General features: G+C 31.0%; 3 protein-coding genes and 1 long non-coding RNA gene across 4 annotated transcripts in view; 3 read left to right on the top strand and 1 right to left on the bottom strand.

The window, feature by feature from the left end:
* The window catches only part of LOC143048243 (superoxide dismutase [Mn], mitochondrial-like), a 368,265-nt gene that overhangs the window by 182,939 nt on the left and 164,925 nt on the right, over positions 1-20,401 (bottom strand). The gene's annotated exons all lie outside the window — the stretch shown is intronic.
* On the top strand, positions 247-10,053 carry LOC143049566 (uncharacterized). Its single transcript, XM_076223169.1, has 14 exons — positions 247-376; positions 1,408-1,611; positions 2,014-2,178; positions 2,747-2,998; positions 3,217-3,387; positions 4,419-4,622; positions 5,025-5,189; positions 5,758-6,009; positions 6,228-6,398; positions 7,426-7,629; positions 8,032-8,196; positions 8,765-9,016; positions 9,237-9,389; positions 10,046-10,053. Exons 1-14 carry the CDS (start codon positions 301-303, stop codon positions 10,051-10,053), a joined length of 2,442 nt encoding a protein of 813 aa, XP_076079284.1. The 5' UTR covers positions 247-300.
* Positions 11,092-12,385, top strand: LOC143049308 (uncharacterized). The gene is made up of 3 exons (XR_012970173.1): positions 11,092-11,211; positions 11,780-12,031; positions 12,252-12,385. It is a non-coding gene; the product is annotated as an uncharacterized LOC143049308 (long non-coding RNA).
* Positions 13,461-19,381, top strand: LOC143049565 (uncharacterized). The gene is made up of 9 exons (XM_076223168.1): positions 13,461-13,654; positions 14,057-14,221; positions 14,790-15,041; positions 15,262-15,432; positions 16,460-16,663; positions 17,066-17,230; positions 17,799-18,050; positions 18,271-18,441; positions 19,359-19,381. The coding sequence occupies exons 1-9, from the start codon at positions 13,534-13,536 to the stop codon at positions 19,379-19,381; spliced, it is 1,524 nt and encodes a 507-aa protein (XP_076079283.1). The 5' UTR covers positions 13,461-13,533.

Raw genomic sequence — 20,401 nt, 5'->3', positions numbered from 1 at the left:
TCTTTAGACGATATATATGTGAATGTTATCTGAGAAAAAAAATGTTTAATGTTAATGATTTAAAAAGAATTCAATAAATTGATATAAATCTATACTGAATATATTGTTATCAACCTATGTAACATCATTTTTTTAAACGTATATTCATATATGTAGATATTCAACCTCGTGGGAAATGTTTATATGCAAAGTTGTTTTTGATTAGGTTTGTATCCGACAACTTATGGTGAAATGGCCACACTGACAGTATGCGTTGTAGGAAATGAAACCGAATGTCAACACAGTTGGAATGTGACTGTAATGCATTGTGATGAATACAATGTTGCATATTTGAAACCTTACTATTACATGACGAACTGTGGCAGATATTGTATGGGTGAGCATGTTACTATGAAAACTATACTATACAAGGAACATGTGTAAGCAAATATAAATTTTCCAGCGCCTCACAAGGCTAGCATATAACAAAATTTCCACATTCCATTATGTACACAATACTATTAACAGATGTAAAATATATTTTAATAAACATTATGGTAAATACAAATGGAAATGGCATGAGCAATAAATGATATATAAGATAAAAAAAAAAAAATCAAAAGATTCTGAAAAATTGCTCGAATGAAAACGAAATGGTCAGACAAGGAAAAATACCCGTACCATACCCAATATATGTCAGTTAAAATGTTTGTTTGTAACAAAACTGCTTTTAAAACAACCTTGCTAAAATAGCGTAGTGATATGTTTGCATTAAACATCAATGGATACTGATAATAGGATGATTTTATATCTAAAAATGTTTAGTCATCAAAAAGAATAATACATCAACATTAATTTCGGTGAAAATATATGACATGCAAACAATACTTAGCGTTCATATGTAATTTGAACTTTATAATTTCGAAGTGTGAGAGAGAATTGATAAATAAGAAAGTTATTCGGCGAAATTGACCAATAGTGTAATAAGACAGTAAATGTCACGTCTCTATATTTTAAAATATATACATGTTTAAGACCCTTAGTAAGAAGGAAAATCCCTGTGCACTAAAGGTTAAAATTGTTAACTTTATTTGATAAATGAAAACAACAGTAGTGTACCGCTGCTTGAGTTACTTTTGATTGTGCATGCACGCTTGAACACAAAGTATATATTTACAGTCAAAGATACCATTCGAACAATCGAGAATTTTTATTGGCCATGCAATGTTTTGTCATTTGTTTACGTACGATATGGTATCATCTTTATTTCACCTATGTGTAAAAACATCTTTAGATTTTGGTGAATTCATTGTTAGCTGAAGACAAAAGACTTGATTAAACTAACATTGGTATAATTTTGGTAGCATGTGGATGCAGTATAATGGTAAAACAAACCTATAGTCTTATATGGGTTTTCTTCTTCTTCAGAATACACAAATGATCCCTGTTCAAACTACAGCGTAATAGATTATGACTTCACCAGACACCAAGACTACTACGATTATTCATACATGTCAGAATGTGATAACTTTTGGTCAGGAGGGTGGTATTATTTTGAAGGCGGTTATAACTTGTCAACAAGTCCGGCATCGTCTGGTCAGTGTGGATCATATAATCCAATTTGGATTAATGGTAAGTTGTATCAAATAAACATTGTCACTTTGCTTTTTCTAGGAAAATTGTTGAAATGATTTCCCTTGATTTGTACTTTTTGTTTATATCATTTATCTATTTCGATTTCTATTCTAAATAGGTAATAGGTAAATGTGTTTCTGAACTGGTTTTCTGTTGTATTTTCATTTAAGTCGTCTCTTGAAGTTCGGATACTATTTGATTTTCAAATTTTTAGTGTACAATACGATTTCAAACAAATTAATTTTCAAAACGTGCATCATGATCTGACGCGTAAAACTAGATTTCAGATGTTGAAATTATTTATTTCGAAGTTATTTTTGAAGCTGTTTCCTCTAAGTGTGTGAAATGCAAGTAATGTAACAGTTTACAAATTATTTGAATATTTATCTTTTTTTACAGAAACAATTGAACAGACTGACGACACAGGCTTGGTATATCTCAGAGCATGTGAAGGAAGTCATTGGTCTGAATGTGCCTACACCTGGAGTATACCCACAATGAAATGTGGAACTAAAACAATTATGTATCTTAGACAGAAAGGAATGTGTGGCAGATTCTGTCTAGGTTGGTATTTATATACTTTTTGACATATGTCCAATCATCATTTAATTAAATTGCATAACTAACAGATAATACTTTGTCGATTTTGAAATCAATTTGAAAATGTAGAAAGTCAAATCCATAGTTCAAAAGCAGAGTTTACTTCAACTCCTAACCACAACATAAGATTATAAATTTTGACATCATAAATATCTGTATAACTGACTGAAAATATGTGTTTGCCGGTGTTTCAATGACGTTGACTATCATTTGAGGAAACATATTAAAAACAAGTTCATTCAAACAGGAACTTTGCTATGCTTCGGACAAATGCAAAACCACAATGTAAACAATGATCAAATGGCCCAATTACTCTGATCAAACTATAGGATTAACAGTGATATTGTAATGTATAAACAAGTATCGATTTGTGAAAAATAAAATAAAAAGTCAATTTCAAAACAAAAAGGAATATGAAAATTCACAATTTTTCAGTTTGAGGTTTTAGGTTGATCTCGATATCTATAGGCTCTATATCACTATGAACAGGCTGTTAAATCAAATGATGAGGTTTTATCTTTTTTGTTTGTAGAATCGAGAAACTCCTCTGAGGTTTCTACCACCCCATCATATGTGTGGGATGAGCCTTGTCACTGGCACAATATAATTACAAGTAATTTTGAGAGATCTGTCAATTATACACTGCAAAGTGGAGAATATGATGACTGTTACGACTGGGATATCCACATGGAAGCATGGTACAAATTTAGTGGAAACGAGAGCATACTTACAAATCCTCCTAAGCAGGGACAGTGTGGTTCATCTTCTCCTATATGGCTGGATGGTGAATATATAATATTCTTTAGACGATATATATGTGAATGTTATCTGAGAAAAAAATGTTTAATGTAATGATTTAAAAAGAATTCAATAAATTGATATAAATCTATACTGAATATATTGTTATCAACCTATGTAACAACATTTTTTTAAACGTATATTCATATATTTAGATATTCAACCTCGTGGCAAATGTTTATATGCAAAGTTGTTTTTGATTAGGTTTGTATCCGACAACTTATGGTGAAATGGCCACACTGACAGTATGCGTTGTAGGAAATGAAACCGAATGTCAACACAGTTGGAATGTGACTGTAATGCATTGTGATGAATACAATGTTGCATATTTGAAACCTTACTATTACATGACGAACTGTGGCAGATATTGTATGGGTGAGCATGTTACTATGAAAACTATACTATACAAGGAACATGTGTAAGCAAATATAAATTTTCCAGCGCCTCACAAGGCTAGCATATAACAAAATTTCCACATTCCATTATGTACACAATACTATTAACAGATGTAAAATATATTTTAATAAACATTATGGTAAATACAAATGGAAATGGCATGAGCAATAAATGATATATAAGATAAAAAAAAAAAAATCAAAAGATTCTGAAAAATTGCTCGAATGAAAACGAAATGGTCAGACAAGGAAAAATACCCGTACCATACCCAATATATGTCAGTTAAAATGTTTGTTTGTAACAAAACTGCTTTTAAAACAACCTTGCTAAAATAGCGTAGTGATATGTTTGCATTAAACATCAATGGATACTGATAATTGGATGATTTTATATCTAAAAATGTTTAGTCATCAAAAAGAATAATACATCAACATTAATTTCGGTGAAAATATATGACATGCAAACAATACTTAGCGTTCATATGTAATTTGAACTTTATAATTTCGAAGTGTGAGAGAGAATTGATAAATGAGAAAGTTATTCGGCGAAATTGACCAATAGTGTAATAAGACAGTAAATGTCACGTCTCTATATTTTAAAATATATACATGTTTAAGACCCTTAGTAAGAAGGAAAATCCCTGTGCACTAAAGGTTAAAATTGTTAACTTTATTTGATAAATGAAAACAACAGTAGTGTACCGCTGCTTGAGTTACTTTTGATTGTGCATGCACGCTTGAACACAAAGTATATATTTACAGTCAAAGATACCATTCGAACAATCGAGAATTTTTATTGGCCATGCAATGTTTTGTCATTTGTTTACGTACGATATGGTATCATCTTTATTTCACCTATGTGTAAAAACATCTTTAGATTTTGGTGAATTCATTGTTAGCTGAAGACAAAAGACTTGATTAAACTAACATTGGTATAATTTTGGTAGCATGTGGATGCAGTATAATGGTAAAACAAACCTATAGTCTTATATGGGTTTTCTTCTTCTTCAGAATACACAAATGATCCCTGTTCAAACTACAGCGTAATAGATTATGACTTCACCAGACACCAAGACTACTACGATTATTCATACATGTCAGAATGTGATAACTTTTGGTCAGGAGGGTGGTATTATTTTGAAGGCGGTTATAACTTGTCAACAAGTCCGGCATCGTCTGGTCAGTGTGGATCATATAATCCAATTTGGATTAATGGTAAGTTGTATCAAATAAACATTGTCACTTTGCTTTTTCTAGGAAAATTGTTGAAATGATTTCCCTTGATTTGTACTTTTTGTTTATATCATTTATCTATTTCGATTTCTATTCTAAATAGGTAATAGGTAAATGTGTTTCTGAACTGGTTTTCTGTTGTATTTTCATTTAAGTCGTCTCTTGAAGTTCGGATACTATTTGATTTTCAAATTTTTAGTGTACAATACGATTTCAAACAAATTAATTTTCAAAACGTGCATCATGATCTGACGCGTAAAACTAGATTTCAGATGTTGAAATTATTTATTTCGAAGTTATTTTTGAAGCTGTTTCCTCTAAGTGTGTGAAATGCAAGTAATGTAACAGTTTACAAATTATTTGAATATTTATCTTTTTTTACAGAAACAATTGAACAGACTGACGACACAGGCTTGGTATATCTCAGAGCATGTGAAGGAAGTCATTGGTCTGAATGTGCCTACACCTGGAGTATACCCACAATGAAATGTGGAACTAAAACAATTATGTATCTTAGACAGAAAGGAATGTGTGGCAGATTCTGTCTAGGTTGGTATTTATATACTTTTTGACATATGTCCAATCATCATTTAATTAAATTGCATAACTAACAGATAATACTTTGTCGATTTTGAAATCAATTTGAAAATGTAGAAAGTCAAATCCATAGTTCAAAAGCAGAGTTTACTTCAACTCCTAACCACAACATAAGATTATAAATTTTGACATCATAAATATCTGTATAACTGACTGAAAATATGTGTTTGCCGGTGTTTCAATGACGTTGACTATCATTTGAGGAAACATATTAAAAACAAGTTCATTCAAACAGGAACTTTGCTATGCTTCGGACAAATGCAAAACCACAATGTAAACAATGATCAAATGGCCCAATTACTCTGATCAAACTATAGGATTAACAGTGATATTGTAATGTATAAACAAGTATCGATTTGTGAAAAATAAAATAAAAAGTCAATTTCAAAACAAAAAGGAATATGAAAATTCACAATTTTTCAGTTTGAGGTTTTAGGTTGATCTCGATATCTATAGGCTCTATATCACTATGAACAGGCTGTTAAATCAAATGATGAGGTTTTATCTTTTTTGTTTGTAGAATCGAGAAACTCCTCTGAGGTTTCTACCACCCCATCATATGTGTGGGATGAGCCTTGTCACTGGCACAATATAATTACAAGTAATTTTGAGAGATCTGTCAATTATACACTGCAAAGTGGAGAATATGATGACTGTTACGACTGGGATATCCACATGGAAGCATGGTACAAATTTAGTGGAAACGAGAGCATACTTACAAATCCTCCTAAGCAGGGACAGTGTGGTTCATCTTCTCCTATATGGCTGGATGGTGAATATATAATATTCTTTAGACGATATATATGTGAATGTTATCTGAGAAAAAAATGTTTAATGTAATGATTTAAAAAGAATTCAATAAATTGATATAAATCTATACTGAATATATTGTTATCAACCTATGTAACAACATTTTTTTAAACGTATATTCATATATTTAGATATTCAACCTCGTGGGAAATGTTTATATGCAAAGTTGTTTTTGATTAGGTTTGTATCCGACAACTTATGGTGAAATGGCCACACTGACAGCATGCGTTGTAGGAAATGAAACCGAATGTCAACACAGTTGGAATGTGACTGTAATGCATTGTGATGAATACAATGTTGCATATTTAAAACCTAGCTATTACATGACGAACTGTGGCAAATATTGTATGGGTGAGCATGTTACTATGAAAACTATACTATACAAGGAACATGTGTAAGCAAATATAAATTTTCCAGCGCCTCACAAGGCTAGCATATAACAAAATTTCCACATTCCATTATGTACACAATACTATTAACAGATGTAAAATATATTTTAATAAACATTATGGTAAATACAAATGGAAATGGCATGAGCAATAAATAATATATAAGATAAAAAAAAATCAAAAGATTCTGAAAAATTGCTCGAATGAAAACGAAATGGTCAGACAAGGAAAAATACCCGAACCATACCCAATATTTGTCAGTTAAAATGTTTGTTTGTAACAAAACTGCTTTTAAAACAACCTTGCTAAAATAGCGTAGTGATATGTTTGCATTAAACATCAATGGATACTGATAATAGGATAATTTTATATCTAAAAATGTTTAGTCATCAAAAAGAATAATACATCAACATTAATTTCGGTGAAAATATATGACATGCAAACAATACTTAGCGTTCATATGTAATTTGAACTTTATAATTTCGAAGTGTGAGAGAGAATTGATAAATAAGAAAGTTATTCGGCGAAATTGACCAATAGTGTAATAAGACAGTAAATGTCACGTCTCTATATTTTAAAATATATACATGTTTAAGACCCTTAGTAAGAAGGAAAATCCCTGTGCACTAAAGGTTAAAATTGTTAACTTTATTTGATAAATGAAAACAACAGTAGTGTACCGCTGCTTGAGTTACTTTTGATTGTGCATGCACGCTTGAACACAAAGTATCTATTTACAGTCAAAGATTCCATTCGAACAATCGAGAATTTTTATTGGCCATGCAATTTTTTGTCATTTGTTTACGTACGATATGGTATCATCTTTATTTCACCTATGTGTAAAAACATCTTTAGATTTTGGTGAATTCATTGTTAGCTGAAGACAAAAGACTTGATTAAACTATCATTGGTATAATTTTGGTAGCATGTGGATGCAGTATAATGGTAAAACAAACCTATAGTCTTATATGGGTTTTCTTCTTCTTCAGAATACACAAATGATCCCTGTTCAAACTACAGCGTAATAGATTATGACTTCACCAGACACCAAGACTACTACGATTATTCATACATGTCAGAATGTGATAACTTTTGGTCAGGAGGGTGGTATTATTTTGAAGGCGGTTATAACTTGTCAACAAGTCCGGCATCGTCTGGTCAGTGTGGATCATATAATCCAATTTGGATTAATGGTAAGTTGTATCAAATAAACATTGTCACTTTGCTTTTTCTAGGAAAATTGTTGAAATGATTTCCCTTGATTTGTACTTTTTGTTTATATCATTTATCTATTTCGATTTCTATTATAAATAGGTAATAGGTAAATGTGTTTCTGAACTGGTTTTCTGTTGTATTTTCATTTAAGTCGTCTCTTGAAGTTCGGATACTATTTGATTTTCAAATTTTTAGTGTACAATACGATTTCAAACAAATTAATTTTCAAAACGTGCATCATGATCTGATGCATAAAACTAGATTTCAGATGTTGAAATTATTTATTTCGAAGTTATTTTTGAAGCTGTTTCCTCTAAGTGTGTGAAATGCAAGTAATGTAACAGTTTACAAATTATTTGAATATTTATCTTTTTTTACAGAAACAATTGAACAGACTGACGACACAGGCTTGGTATATCTCAGAGCATGTGAAGGAAGTCATTGGTCTGAATGTGCCTACACCTGGAGTATACCCACAATGAAATGTGGAACTAAAACAATTATGTATCTTAGACAGAAAGGAATGTGTGGCAGATTCTGTCTAGGTTGGTATTTAAATACTTTTTGACATATGTCCAATCATCATTTAATTAAATTGCATAACTAACAGATAATACTTTGTCGATTTTGAAATCAATTTGAAAATGTAGAAAGTCGAATCCATAGTTCAAAAGCAGTGTATACTTCAACTCCTAACCACAACATAAGATTATAAATTTTGACATCATAAATATCTGTATAACTGACTGAAAATATGTGTTGGTCGGTGTTTCAATGACGTTGACTATCATTTGAGGAAACATATTAAAAACAAGTTCATTCAAACAGGAACTTTGCTATGCTTCGGACAAATGCAAAACCACAATGTAAGCAATGATCAAATGGCCCAATTACTCTGATCAAACTATAGGATTAACAGTGATATTGTAATGTATAAACAAGTATCGATTTGTGAAAAATAAAATAAAAAGTCAATTTCAAAACAAAAAGGAATATGAAAATTCACAATTTTTCAGTTTGAGGTTTTAGGTTGATCTCGATATGTATAGGCTCTATATCACTATGAACAGGCTGTTAAATCAAATGATGAGGTTTTATCTTTTTTGTTTGTAGAATCGAGAAACTCCTCTGAGGTTTCTACCACCCCATCATATGTGTGGGATGAGCCTTGTCACTGGCACAATATAATTACAAGTAATTTTGAGAGATCTGTCAATTATACACTGCAAAGTGGAGAATATGATGACTGTTACGACTGGGATATCCACATGGAAGCATGGTACAAATTTAGTGGAAACGAGAGCATACTTACGAATCCTCCTAAGCAGGGACAGTGTGGTTCATCTTCTCCTATATGGCTGGATGGTGAATATATAATATTCTTTAGACGATATATATGTGAATGTTATCTGAGAAAAAAAATGTTTAATGTTAATGATTTAAAAAGAATTCAATAAATTAATATAAATCTATACTGAATATATTGTTATCAACCTATGTAACAACATTTTTTTAAACGTATATTCATATATTTAGATATTCAACCTCGTGGGAAATGTTTATATGCAAAGTTGTTTTTGATTAGGTTTGTATCCGACAACTTATGGTGAAATGGCCACACTGACAGCATGCGTTGTAGGAAATGAAACCGAATGTCAACACAGTTGGAATGTTACTGTAATGCATTGTGATGAATACAATGTTGCATATTTGAAACCTAGCTATTACATGACGAACTGTGGCAAATATTGTATGGGTGAGCATGTTACTATGAAAACTATACTATACAAGGAACATGTGTAAGCAAATATAAATTTTCCAGCGCCTCACAAGGCTAGCATATAACAAAATTTCCACATTCCATTATGTACACAATACTATTAATAGATGTAAAATATATTTTAATAAACATTATGGTAAATACAAATGGAAATGGCATGAGCAATAAATGATATATAAGATAAAAAAAAAAAAATCAAAAGATTCTGAAAAATTGCTCGAATGAAAACGAAATGGTCAGACAAGGAAAAATACCCGTACCATACCCAATATATGTCAGTTAAAATGTTTGTTTGTAACAAAACTGCTTTTAAAACAACCTTGCTAAAATAGCGTAGTGATATGTTTGCATTAAACATCAATGGATACTGATAATAGGATAATTTTATATCTAAAAATGTTTAGTCATCAAAAAGAATAATACATCAACATTAATTTCGGTGAAAATATATGACATGCAAACAATACTTAGCGTTCATATGTAATTTGAACTTTATAATTTCGAAGTGTGAGAGAGAATTGATAAATAAGAAAGTTATTCGGCGAAATTGACCAATAGTGTAATAAGACAGTAAATGTCACGTCTCTATATTTTAAAATATATACATGTTTAAGACCCTTAGTAAGAAGGAAAATCCCTGTGCACTAAAGGTTAAAATTGTTAACTTTATTTGATAGATGAAAACAACAGTAGTGTACCGCTGCTTGAGTTACTTTTGATTGTGCATGCACGCTTGAACACAAAGTATCTATTTACAGGCAAAGATTCCATTCGAACAATCGAGAATTTTTATTGGCCATGCAATTTTTTGTCATTTGTTTACGTACGATATGGTATCATCTTTATTTCACCTATTAGTAAAAACATCTTTAGATTTTGGTGAATTCATTGTTAGCTAAAGACAAAAGACTTGATTAAACCAACATTGGTATAATTTTGGTAGCATGTGGATGCAGTATAATGGTAAAACAAACCTATAGTCTTATATGGGTTTTCTTCTTCTTCAGAATACACAAATGATCCCTGTTCAAACTACAGCGTAATAGATTATGACTTCACCAGACACCAAGACTACTACGATTATTCATACATGTCAGAATGTGATAACTTTTGGTCAGGAGGGTGGTATTATTTTGAAGGCGGTTATAACTTGTCAACAAGTCCGGCATCGTCTGGTCAGTGTGGATCATATAATCCAATTTGGATTAATGGTAAGTTGTATCAAATAAACATTGTCACTTTGCTTTTTCTAGGAAAATTGTTGAAATGATTTCCCTTGATTTGTACTTTTTGTTTATATCATTTATCTATTTCGATTTCTATTCTAAATAGGTAATAGGTAAATGTGTTTCTGAACTGGTTTTCTGTTGTATTTTCATTTAAGTCGTCTCTTGAAGTTCGGATACTATTTGATTTTTTAAAATTTTTAGTGTACAATACGATTTCAAACAAATTAATTTTCAAAACGTGCATCATGATCTGATGCATAAAACTAGATTTCAGATGTTGAAATTATTTATTTCGAAGTTATTTTTGAAGCTGTTTCTTCTAAGTGTGTGAATTGCAAGTAATGTAACAATTTACAAATTATTTGAATATTTAACTTTTTTTACAGAAACAATTGAACAGACTGACGACACAGGCTTGGTATATTTCAGAGCATGTGAAGGAAGTCATTGGTCTGAATGTGCCTACACCTGGAGTATACCCACAATGAAATGTGGAACTAAAACAATTATGTATCTTAGACAGAAAGGAATGTGTGGCAGATTCTGTCTAGGTTGGTATTTAAATACTTTTTGACATATGTCCAATCATCATTTAATTAAATTGCATAACTAACAGATAATACTTTGTCGATTTTGAAATCAATTTGAAAATGTAGAAAGTCGAATCCATAGTTCAAAAGCAGTGTATACTTCAACTCCTAACCACAACATAAGATTATAAATTTTGACATCATAAATATCTGTATAACTGACTGAAAATATGTGTTGGTCGGTGTTTCAATGACGTTGACTATCATTTGAGGAAACATATTAAAAACAAGTTCATTCAAACAGGAACTTTGCTATGCTTCGGACAAATGCAAAACCACAATGTAAGCAATGATCAAATGGCCCAATTACTCTGATCAAACTATAGGATTAACAGTGATATTGTAATGTATAAACAAGTATCGATTTGTGAAAAATAAAATAAAAAGTCAATTTCAAAACAAAAAGGAATATGAAAATTCACAATTTTTCAGTTTGAGGTTTTAGGTTGATCTCGATATGTATAGGCTCTATATCACTATGAACAGGCTGTTAAATCAAATGATGAGGTTTTATCTTTTTTGTTTGTAGAATCGAGAAACTCCTCTGAGGTTTCTACCACCCCATCATATGTGTGGGATGAGCCTTGTCACTGGCACAATATAATTACAAGTAATTTTGAGAGATCTGTCAATTATACACTGCAAAGTGGAGAATATGATGACTGTTACGACTGGGATATCCACATGGAAGCATGGTACAAATTTAGTGGAAACGAGAGCATACTTACGAATCCTCCTAAGCAGGGACAGTGTGGTTCATCTTCTCCTATATGGCTGGATGGTGAATATATAATATTCTTTAGACGATATATATGTGAATGTTATCTGAGAAAAAAAATGTTTAATGTTAATGATTTAAAAAGAATTCAATAAATTAATATAAATCTATACTGAATATATTGTTATCAACCTATGTAACAACATTTTTTTAAACGTATATTCATATATTTAGATATTCAACCTCGTGGGAAATGTTTATATGCAAAGTTGTTTTTGATTAGGTTTGTATCCGACAACTTATGGTGAAATGGCCACACTGACAGCATGCGTTGTAGGAAATGAAACCGAATGTCAACACAGTTGGAATGTTACTGTAATGCATTGTGATGAATACAATGTTGCATATTTGAAACCTAGCTATTACATGACGAACTGTGGCAAATATTGTATGGGTGAGCATGTTACTATGAAAACTATACTATACAAGGAACATGTGTAAGCAAATATAAATTTTCCAGCGCCTCACAAGGCTAGCATATAACAAAATTTCCACATTCCATTATGTACACAATACTATTAATAGATGTAAAATATATTTTAATAAACATTATGGTAAATACAAATGGAAATGGCATGAGCAATAAATGATATATAAGATAAAAAAAAAATCAAAAGATTCTGAAAAATTGCTCGAATGAAAACGAAATGGTCAGACAAGGAAAAATACCCGTACCATACCCAATATATGTCAGTTAAAATGTTTGTTTGTAACAAAACTGCTTTTAAAACAACCTTGCTAAAATAGCGTAGTGATATGTTTGCATTAAACATCAATGGATACTGATAATAGGATAATTTTATATCTAAAAATGTTTAGTCATCAAAAAGAATAATACATCAACATTAATTTCGGTGAAAATATATGACATGCAAACAATACTTAGCATTCATATGTAATTTGAACTTTATAATTTCGAAGTGTGAGAGAGAATTGATAAATAAGAAAGTTATTCGGCGAAATTGACCAATAGTGTAATAAGACAGTAAATGTCACGTCTCTATATTTTAAAATATATACATGTTTAAGACCCTTAGTAAGAAGGAAAATCCCTGTGCACTAAAGGTTAAAATTGTTAACTTTATTTGATAGATGAAAACAACAGTAGTGTACCGCTGCTTAAGTTACTTTTGATTGTGCATGCACGCTTGAACACAAAGTATCTATTTACAGGCAAAGATTCCATTCGAACAATCGAGAATTTTTATTGGCCATGCAATTTTTTGTCATTTGTTTACGTACGATATGGTATCATCTTTATTTCACCTATTAGTAAAAACATCTTTAGATTTTGGTGAATTCATTGTTAGCTAAAGACAAAAGACTTGATTAAACCAACATTGGTATAATTTTGGTAGCATGTGGATGCAGTATAATGGTAAAACAAACCTATAGTCTTATATGGGTTTTCTTCTTCTTCAGAATACACAAATGATCCCTGTTCAAACTACAGCGTAATAGATTATGACTTCACCAGACACCAAGACTACTACGATTATTCATACATGTCAGAATGTGATAACTTTTGGTCAGGAGGGTGGTATTATTTTGAAGGCGGTTATAACTTGTCAACAAGTCCGGCATCGTCTGGTCAGTGTGGATCATATAATCCAATTTGGATTAATGGTAAGTTGTATCAAATAAACATTGTCACTTTGCTTTTTCTAGGAAAATTGTTGAAATGATTTCCCTTGATTTGTACTTTTTGTTTACATCATTTATCTATTTCGATTTCTATTCTAAATAGGTAATAGGTAAATGTGTTTCTGAACTGGTTTTCTGTTGTATTTTCATTTAAGTCGTCTCTTGAAGTTCGGATACTATTTGATTTTCAAATTTTTAGTGTACAATACGATTTCAAACACATTAATTTTCAAAACGTGCATCATGATCTGATGCATAAAACTAGATTTCAGATGTTGAAATTATTTATTTCGAAGTTATTTTTGAAGCTGTTTCTTCTAAGTGTGTGAAATGCAAGTAATGTAACAGTTTACAAATTATTTGAATATTTATCTTTTTTTACAGAAACAATTGAACAGACTGACGACACAGGCTTGGTATATCTCAGAGCATGTGAAGGAAGTCATTGGTCTGAATGTGCCTACACCTGGAGTATACCCACAATGAAATGTGGAACTAAAACAATTATGTATCTTAGACAGAAAGGAATGTGTGGCAGATTCTGTCTAGGTTGGTATTTAAATACTTTTTGACATATGTCCAATCATCATTTAATTAAATTGCATAACTAACAGATAATACTTTGTCGATTTTGAAATCAATTTGAAAATGTAGAAAGTCGAATCCATAGTTCAAAAGCAGTGTATACTTCAACTCCTAACCACAACATAAGATTATAAATTTTGACATCATAAATATCTGTATAACTGACTGAAAATATGTGTTGGTCGGTGTTTCAATGACGTTGACTATCATTTGAGGAAACATATTTAAAACAAGTTCATTCAAACAGGAACTTTGCTATGCTTCGGACAAATGCAAAACCACAATGTAAGCAATGATCAAATGGCCCAATTACTCTGATCAAACTATAGGATTAACAGTGATATTGTAATGTATAAACAAGTATCGATTTGTGAAAAATAAAATAAAAAGTCAATTTCAAAACAAAAAGGAATATGAAAATTCCCAATTTTTCATTTTGAGGTTTTAGGTTGATCTCGATATGTATAGGCTCTATATCACTATGAACAGGCTGTTAAATCAAATGATGAGGTTTTATCTTTTTTGTTTGTAGAATCGAGAAACTCCTCTGAGGTTTCTACCACCCCATCATATGTGTGGGATGAGCCTTGTCACTGGCACAATATAATTACAAGTAATTTTGAGAGATCTGTCAATTATACACTGCAAAGTGGAGAATATGATGACTGTTACGACTGGGATATCCACATGGAAGCATGGTACAAATTTAGTGGAAACGAGAGCATACTTACGAATCCTCCTAAGCAGGGACAGTGTGGTTCATCTTCTCCTATATGGCTGGATGGTGAATATATAATATTCTTTAGACGATATATATGTGAATGTTATCTGAGAAAAAAAATGTTTAATGTTAATGATTTAAAAAGAATTCAATAAATTGATATAAATCTATACTGAATATATTGTTATCAACCTATGTAACATCATTTTTTTAAACGTATATTCATATATGTAGATATTCAACCTCGTGGGAAATGTTTATATGCAAAGTTGTTTTTGATTAGGTTTGTATCCGACAACTTATGGTGAAATGGCCACACTGACAGCATGCGTTGTAGGAAATGAAACCGAATGTCAACACAGTTGGAATGTGACTGTAATGCATTGTGATGAATACAATGTTGCATATTTGAAACCTAGCTATTACATGACGAACTGTGGCAAATATTGTATGGGTGAGCATGTTACTATGAAAACTATACTATACAAGGAACATGTGTAAGCAAATATAAATTTTCCAGCGCCTCACAAGGCTAGCATATAACAAAATTTCCACATTCCATTATGTACACAATACTATTAATAGATGTAAAATATATTTTAATAAACATTATGGTAAATACAAATGGAAATGGCATGAGCAATAAATGATATATAAGATAAAAAAAAATCAAAAGATTCTGAAAAATTGCTCGAATGAAAACGAAATGGTCAGACAAGGAAAAATACCCGAACCATACCCAATATATGTCAGTTAAAATGTTTGTTTGTAACAAAACTGCTTTTAAAACAACCTTGCTAAAATAGCGTAGTGATATGTTTGCATTAAACATCAATGGATACTGATAATAGGATGATTTTATATCTAAAAATGTTTAGTCATCAAAAAGAATAATACATCAACATTAATTTCGGTGAAAATATATGACATGCAAACAATACTTAGCGTTCATATGTAATTTGAACTTTATAATTTCGAAGTGTGAGAGAGAATTGATAAATAAGAAAGTTATTCGGCGAAATTGACCAATAGTGTAATAAGACAGTAAATGTCACGTCTCTATATTTTAAAATATATACATGTTTAAGACCCTTAGTAAGAAGGAAAATCCCTGTGCACTAAAGGTTAAAATTGTTAACTTTATTTGATAAATGAAAACAACAGTAGTGTACCGCTGCTTGAGTTACTTTTGATTGTGCATGCACGCTTGAACACAAAGTATCTATTTACAGTCAAAGATTCCATTCGAACAATCGAGAATTTTTATTGGCCATGCAATTTTTTGTCATTTGTTTACGTACGATATGGTATCATCTTTATTTCACCTATGTGTAAAAACATCTTTAGATTTTGGTGAATTCATTGTTAGCTAAAGACAAAAGACTTGATTAAACCAACATTGGTATAATTTTGGTAGCATGTGGATGCAGTATAATGGTAAAACAAACCTATAGTCTTATATGGGTTTTCTTCTTCTTCAGAATACACAAATGATCCCTGTTCAAACTACAGCGTAATAGATTATGACTTCACCAGACACCAAGACTACTACGATTATTCATACATGTCAGAATGTGATAACTTTTGGTCAGGAGGGTGGTATTATTTTGAAGGCGGTTATAACTTGTCAACAAGTCCGGCATCGTCTGGTCAGTGTGGATCATATAATCCAATTTGGATTAATGGTAAGTTGTATCAAATAAACATTGTCACTTTGCTTTTTCTAGGAAAATTGTTGAAATGATTTCCCTTGATTTGTACTTTTTGTTTATATCATTTATCTATTTCGATTTCTATTCTAAATAGGTAATAGGTAAATGTGTTTCTGAACTGGTTTTCTGTTGTATTTTCATTTAAGTCGTCTCTTGAAGTTCGGATACTATTTGATTTTCAAATTTTTAGTGTACAATACGATTTCAAACAAATTAATTTTCAAAACGTGCATCATGATCTGATGCATAAAACTAGATTTCAGATGTTGAAATTATTTATTTCGAAGTTATTTTTGAAGCTGTTTCTTCTAAGTGTGTGAAATGCAAGTAATGTAACAGTTTACAAATTATTTGAATATTTATCTTTTTTTACAGAAACAATTGAACAGACTGACGACACAGGCTTGGTATATCTCAGAGCATGTGAAGGAAGTCATTGGTCTGAATGTGCCTACACCTGGAGTATACCCACAATGAAATGTGGAACTAAAACAATTATGTATCTTAGACAGAAAGGAATGTGTGGCAGATTCTGTCTAGGTTGGTATTTAAATACTTTTTGACATATGTCCAATCATCATTTAATTAAATTGCATAACTAACAGATAATACTTTGTCGATTTTGAAATCAATTTGAAAATGTAGAAAGTCGAATCCATAGTTCAAAAGCAGTGTATACTTCAACTCCTAACCACAACATAAGATTATAAATTTTGACATCATAAATATCTGTATAACTGACTGAAAATATGTGTTGGTCGGTGTTTCAATGACGTTGACTATCATTTGAGGAAACATATTTAAAACAAGTTCATTCAAACAGGAACTTTGCTATGCTTCGGACAAATGCAAAACCACAATGTAAGCAATGATCAAATGGCCCAATTACTCTGATCAAACTATAGGATTAACAGTGATATTGTAATGTATAAACAAGTATCGATTTGTGAAAAATAAAATAAAAAGTCAATTTCAAAACAAAAAGGAATATGAAAATTCCCAATTTTTCATTTTGAGGTTTTAGGTTGATCTCGATATGTATAGGCTCTATATCACTATGAACAGGCTGTTAAATCAAATGATGAGGTTTTATCTTTTTTGTTTGTAGAATCGAGAAACTCCTCTGAGGTTTCTACCACCCCATCATATGTGTGGGATGAGCCTTGTCACTGGCACAATATAATTACAAGTAATTTTGAGAGATCTGTCAATTATACACTGCAAAGTGGAGAATATGATGACTGTTACGACTGGGATATCCACATGGAAGCATGGTACAAATTTAGTGGAAACGAGAGCATACTTACGAATCCTCCTAAGCAGGGACAGTGTGGTTCATCTTCTCCTATATGGCTGGATGGTGAATATATAATATTCTTTAGACGATATATATGTGAATGTTATCTGAGAAAAAAAATGTTTAATGTTAATGATTTAAAAAGAATTCAATAAATTGATATAAATCTATACTGAATATATTGTTATCAACCTATGTAACATCATTTTTTTAAACGTATATTCATATATGTAGATATTCAACCTCGTGGGAAATGTTTATATGCAAAGTTGTTTTTGATTAGGTTTGTATCCGACAACTTATGGTGAAATGGCCACACTGACAGCATGCGTTGTAGGAAATGAAACCGAATGTCAACACAGTTGGAATGTGACTGTAATGCATTGTGATGAATACAATGTTGCATATTTGAAACCTAGCTATTACATGACGAACTGTGGCAAATATTGTATGGGTGAGCATGTTACTATGAAAACTATACTATACAAGGAACATGTGTAAGCAAATATAAATTTTCCAGCGCCTCACAAGGCTAGCATATAACAAAATTTCCACATTCCATTATGTACACAATACTATTAATAAATGTAAAATATATTTTAATAAACATTATGGTAAATACAAATGGAAATGGCATGAGCAATAAATGATATATAAGATAAAAAAAAAAAATCATAAGATTTTGAAACATTGCTCGAATGAAAACGAAATGGTCAGACAAGGAAAAATACCCGAACCATACCCAATATATGTCAGTTAAAATGTTTGTTTGTAACAAAACTGCTTTTAAAACAACCTTGCTAAAATAGCGTAGTGATATGTTTGCATTAAACATCAATGGATACTGATAATAGGATAATTTTATATCTAAAAATGTTTAGTCATCAAAAAGAATAATACATCAACATTAATTTCGGTGAAAATATATGACATGCAAACAATACTTAGCGTTCATATGTAATTTGAACTTTATAATTTCGAAGTGTGAGAGAGAATTGATAAATAAGAAAGTTATTCGGCGAAATTGACCAATAGTGTAATAAGACAGTAAATGTCACGTCTCTATATTTTAAAATATATACATGTTTAAGACCCTTAGTAAGAAGGAAAATCCCTGTGCACTAAAGGTTAAAATTGTTAACTTTATTTGATAAATGAAAACAACAGTAGTGTACCGCTGCTTGAGTTACTTTTGATTGTGCATGCACGCTTGAACACAAAGTATATATTTACAGTCAAAGATTCCATTCGAACAATCGAGAATTTTATTGGCCATGCAATTTTTTGTCATTTGTTTACGTACGATATGGTATCATCTTTATTTCACCTATGTGTAAAAACATCTTTAGATTTTGGTGAATTAATTTTTAGCTGAAGACAAAAGACTTGATTAAACTATCATTGGTATAATTTTGGTAGCATGTGGATGCAGTATAATGGTAAAACAAGCCTTTAGTCTTATATGGGTTTACTTCTTCTTCAGAATACACAAATGATCCCTGTTCAAACTACAGCGTAATAGATTATGACTTCACCAGACACCAAGACTACTACGATTATTCATACATGTCAGAATGTGATAACTTTTGGTCAGGAGGGTGGTATTATTTTGAAGGCGGTTATAACTTGTCAACAAGTCCGGCATCGTCTGGTCAGTGTGGATCATATTATCCAATTTGGATTAATGGTAAGTTGTATCAAATAAACATTGTCACTTTGCTTTTTCTAGGAAAATTGTTGAAATGATTTCCCTTGATTTGTACTTTTTGTTTATATCATTTATCTATTTCGATTTCTATTCTAAATAGGTAATAGGTAAATGTGTTTCTGAACTGGTTTTCTGTTGTATTTTCATTTAAGTCGTCTCTTGAAGTTCGGATACTATTTGATTATCAAATTTTTAGTGTACAATACGATTTCAAACAAATTAATTTTCAAAACGTGCATCATGATCTGATGCATAAAACTAGATTTCAGATGTTGAAATTATTTATTTCGAAGTTATTTTTGAAGCTGTTTCTTCTAAGTGTGTGAAATGCAAGTAATGTAACAATTTACAAATTATTTGAATATTTATCTTTTGTTACAGAAACAATTGAACAGACTGACGACACAGGCTTGGTATATCTCAGAGCATGTGAAGGAAGTCATTGGTCTGAATGTGCCTACACCTGGAGTATACCCACAATGAAATGTGGAACTAAAACAATTATGTATCTTAGACAGAAAGGAATGTGTGGCAGATTCTGTCTAGGTTGGTATTTATATACTTTTTGACATATGTCCAATCATCATTTAATTAAATTGCATAACTAACAGATAATACTTTGTCGATTTTGAAATCAATTTGAAAATGTAGAAAGTCGAATCCATAGTTCAAAAGCAGTGTATACTTCAACTCCTCACCACAACAT

This window comes from Mytilus galloprovincialis, chromosome 10 (assembly GCF_965363235.1).
Source record: "Mytilus galloprovincialis chromosome 10, xbMytGall1.hap1.1, whole genome shotgun sequence".
NCBI classification, from domain to species: Eukaryota; Metazoa; Mollusca; class Bivalvia; order Mytilida; family Mytilidae; genus Mytilus; species Mytilus galloprovincialis.
Note: the sequence above shows the minus strand (reverse complement) of the source record. Positions and strands in the feature narration are given on the sequence as shown.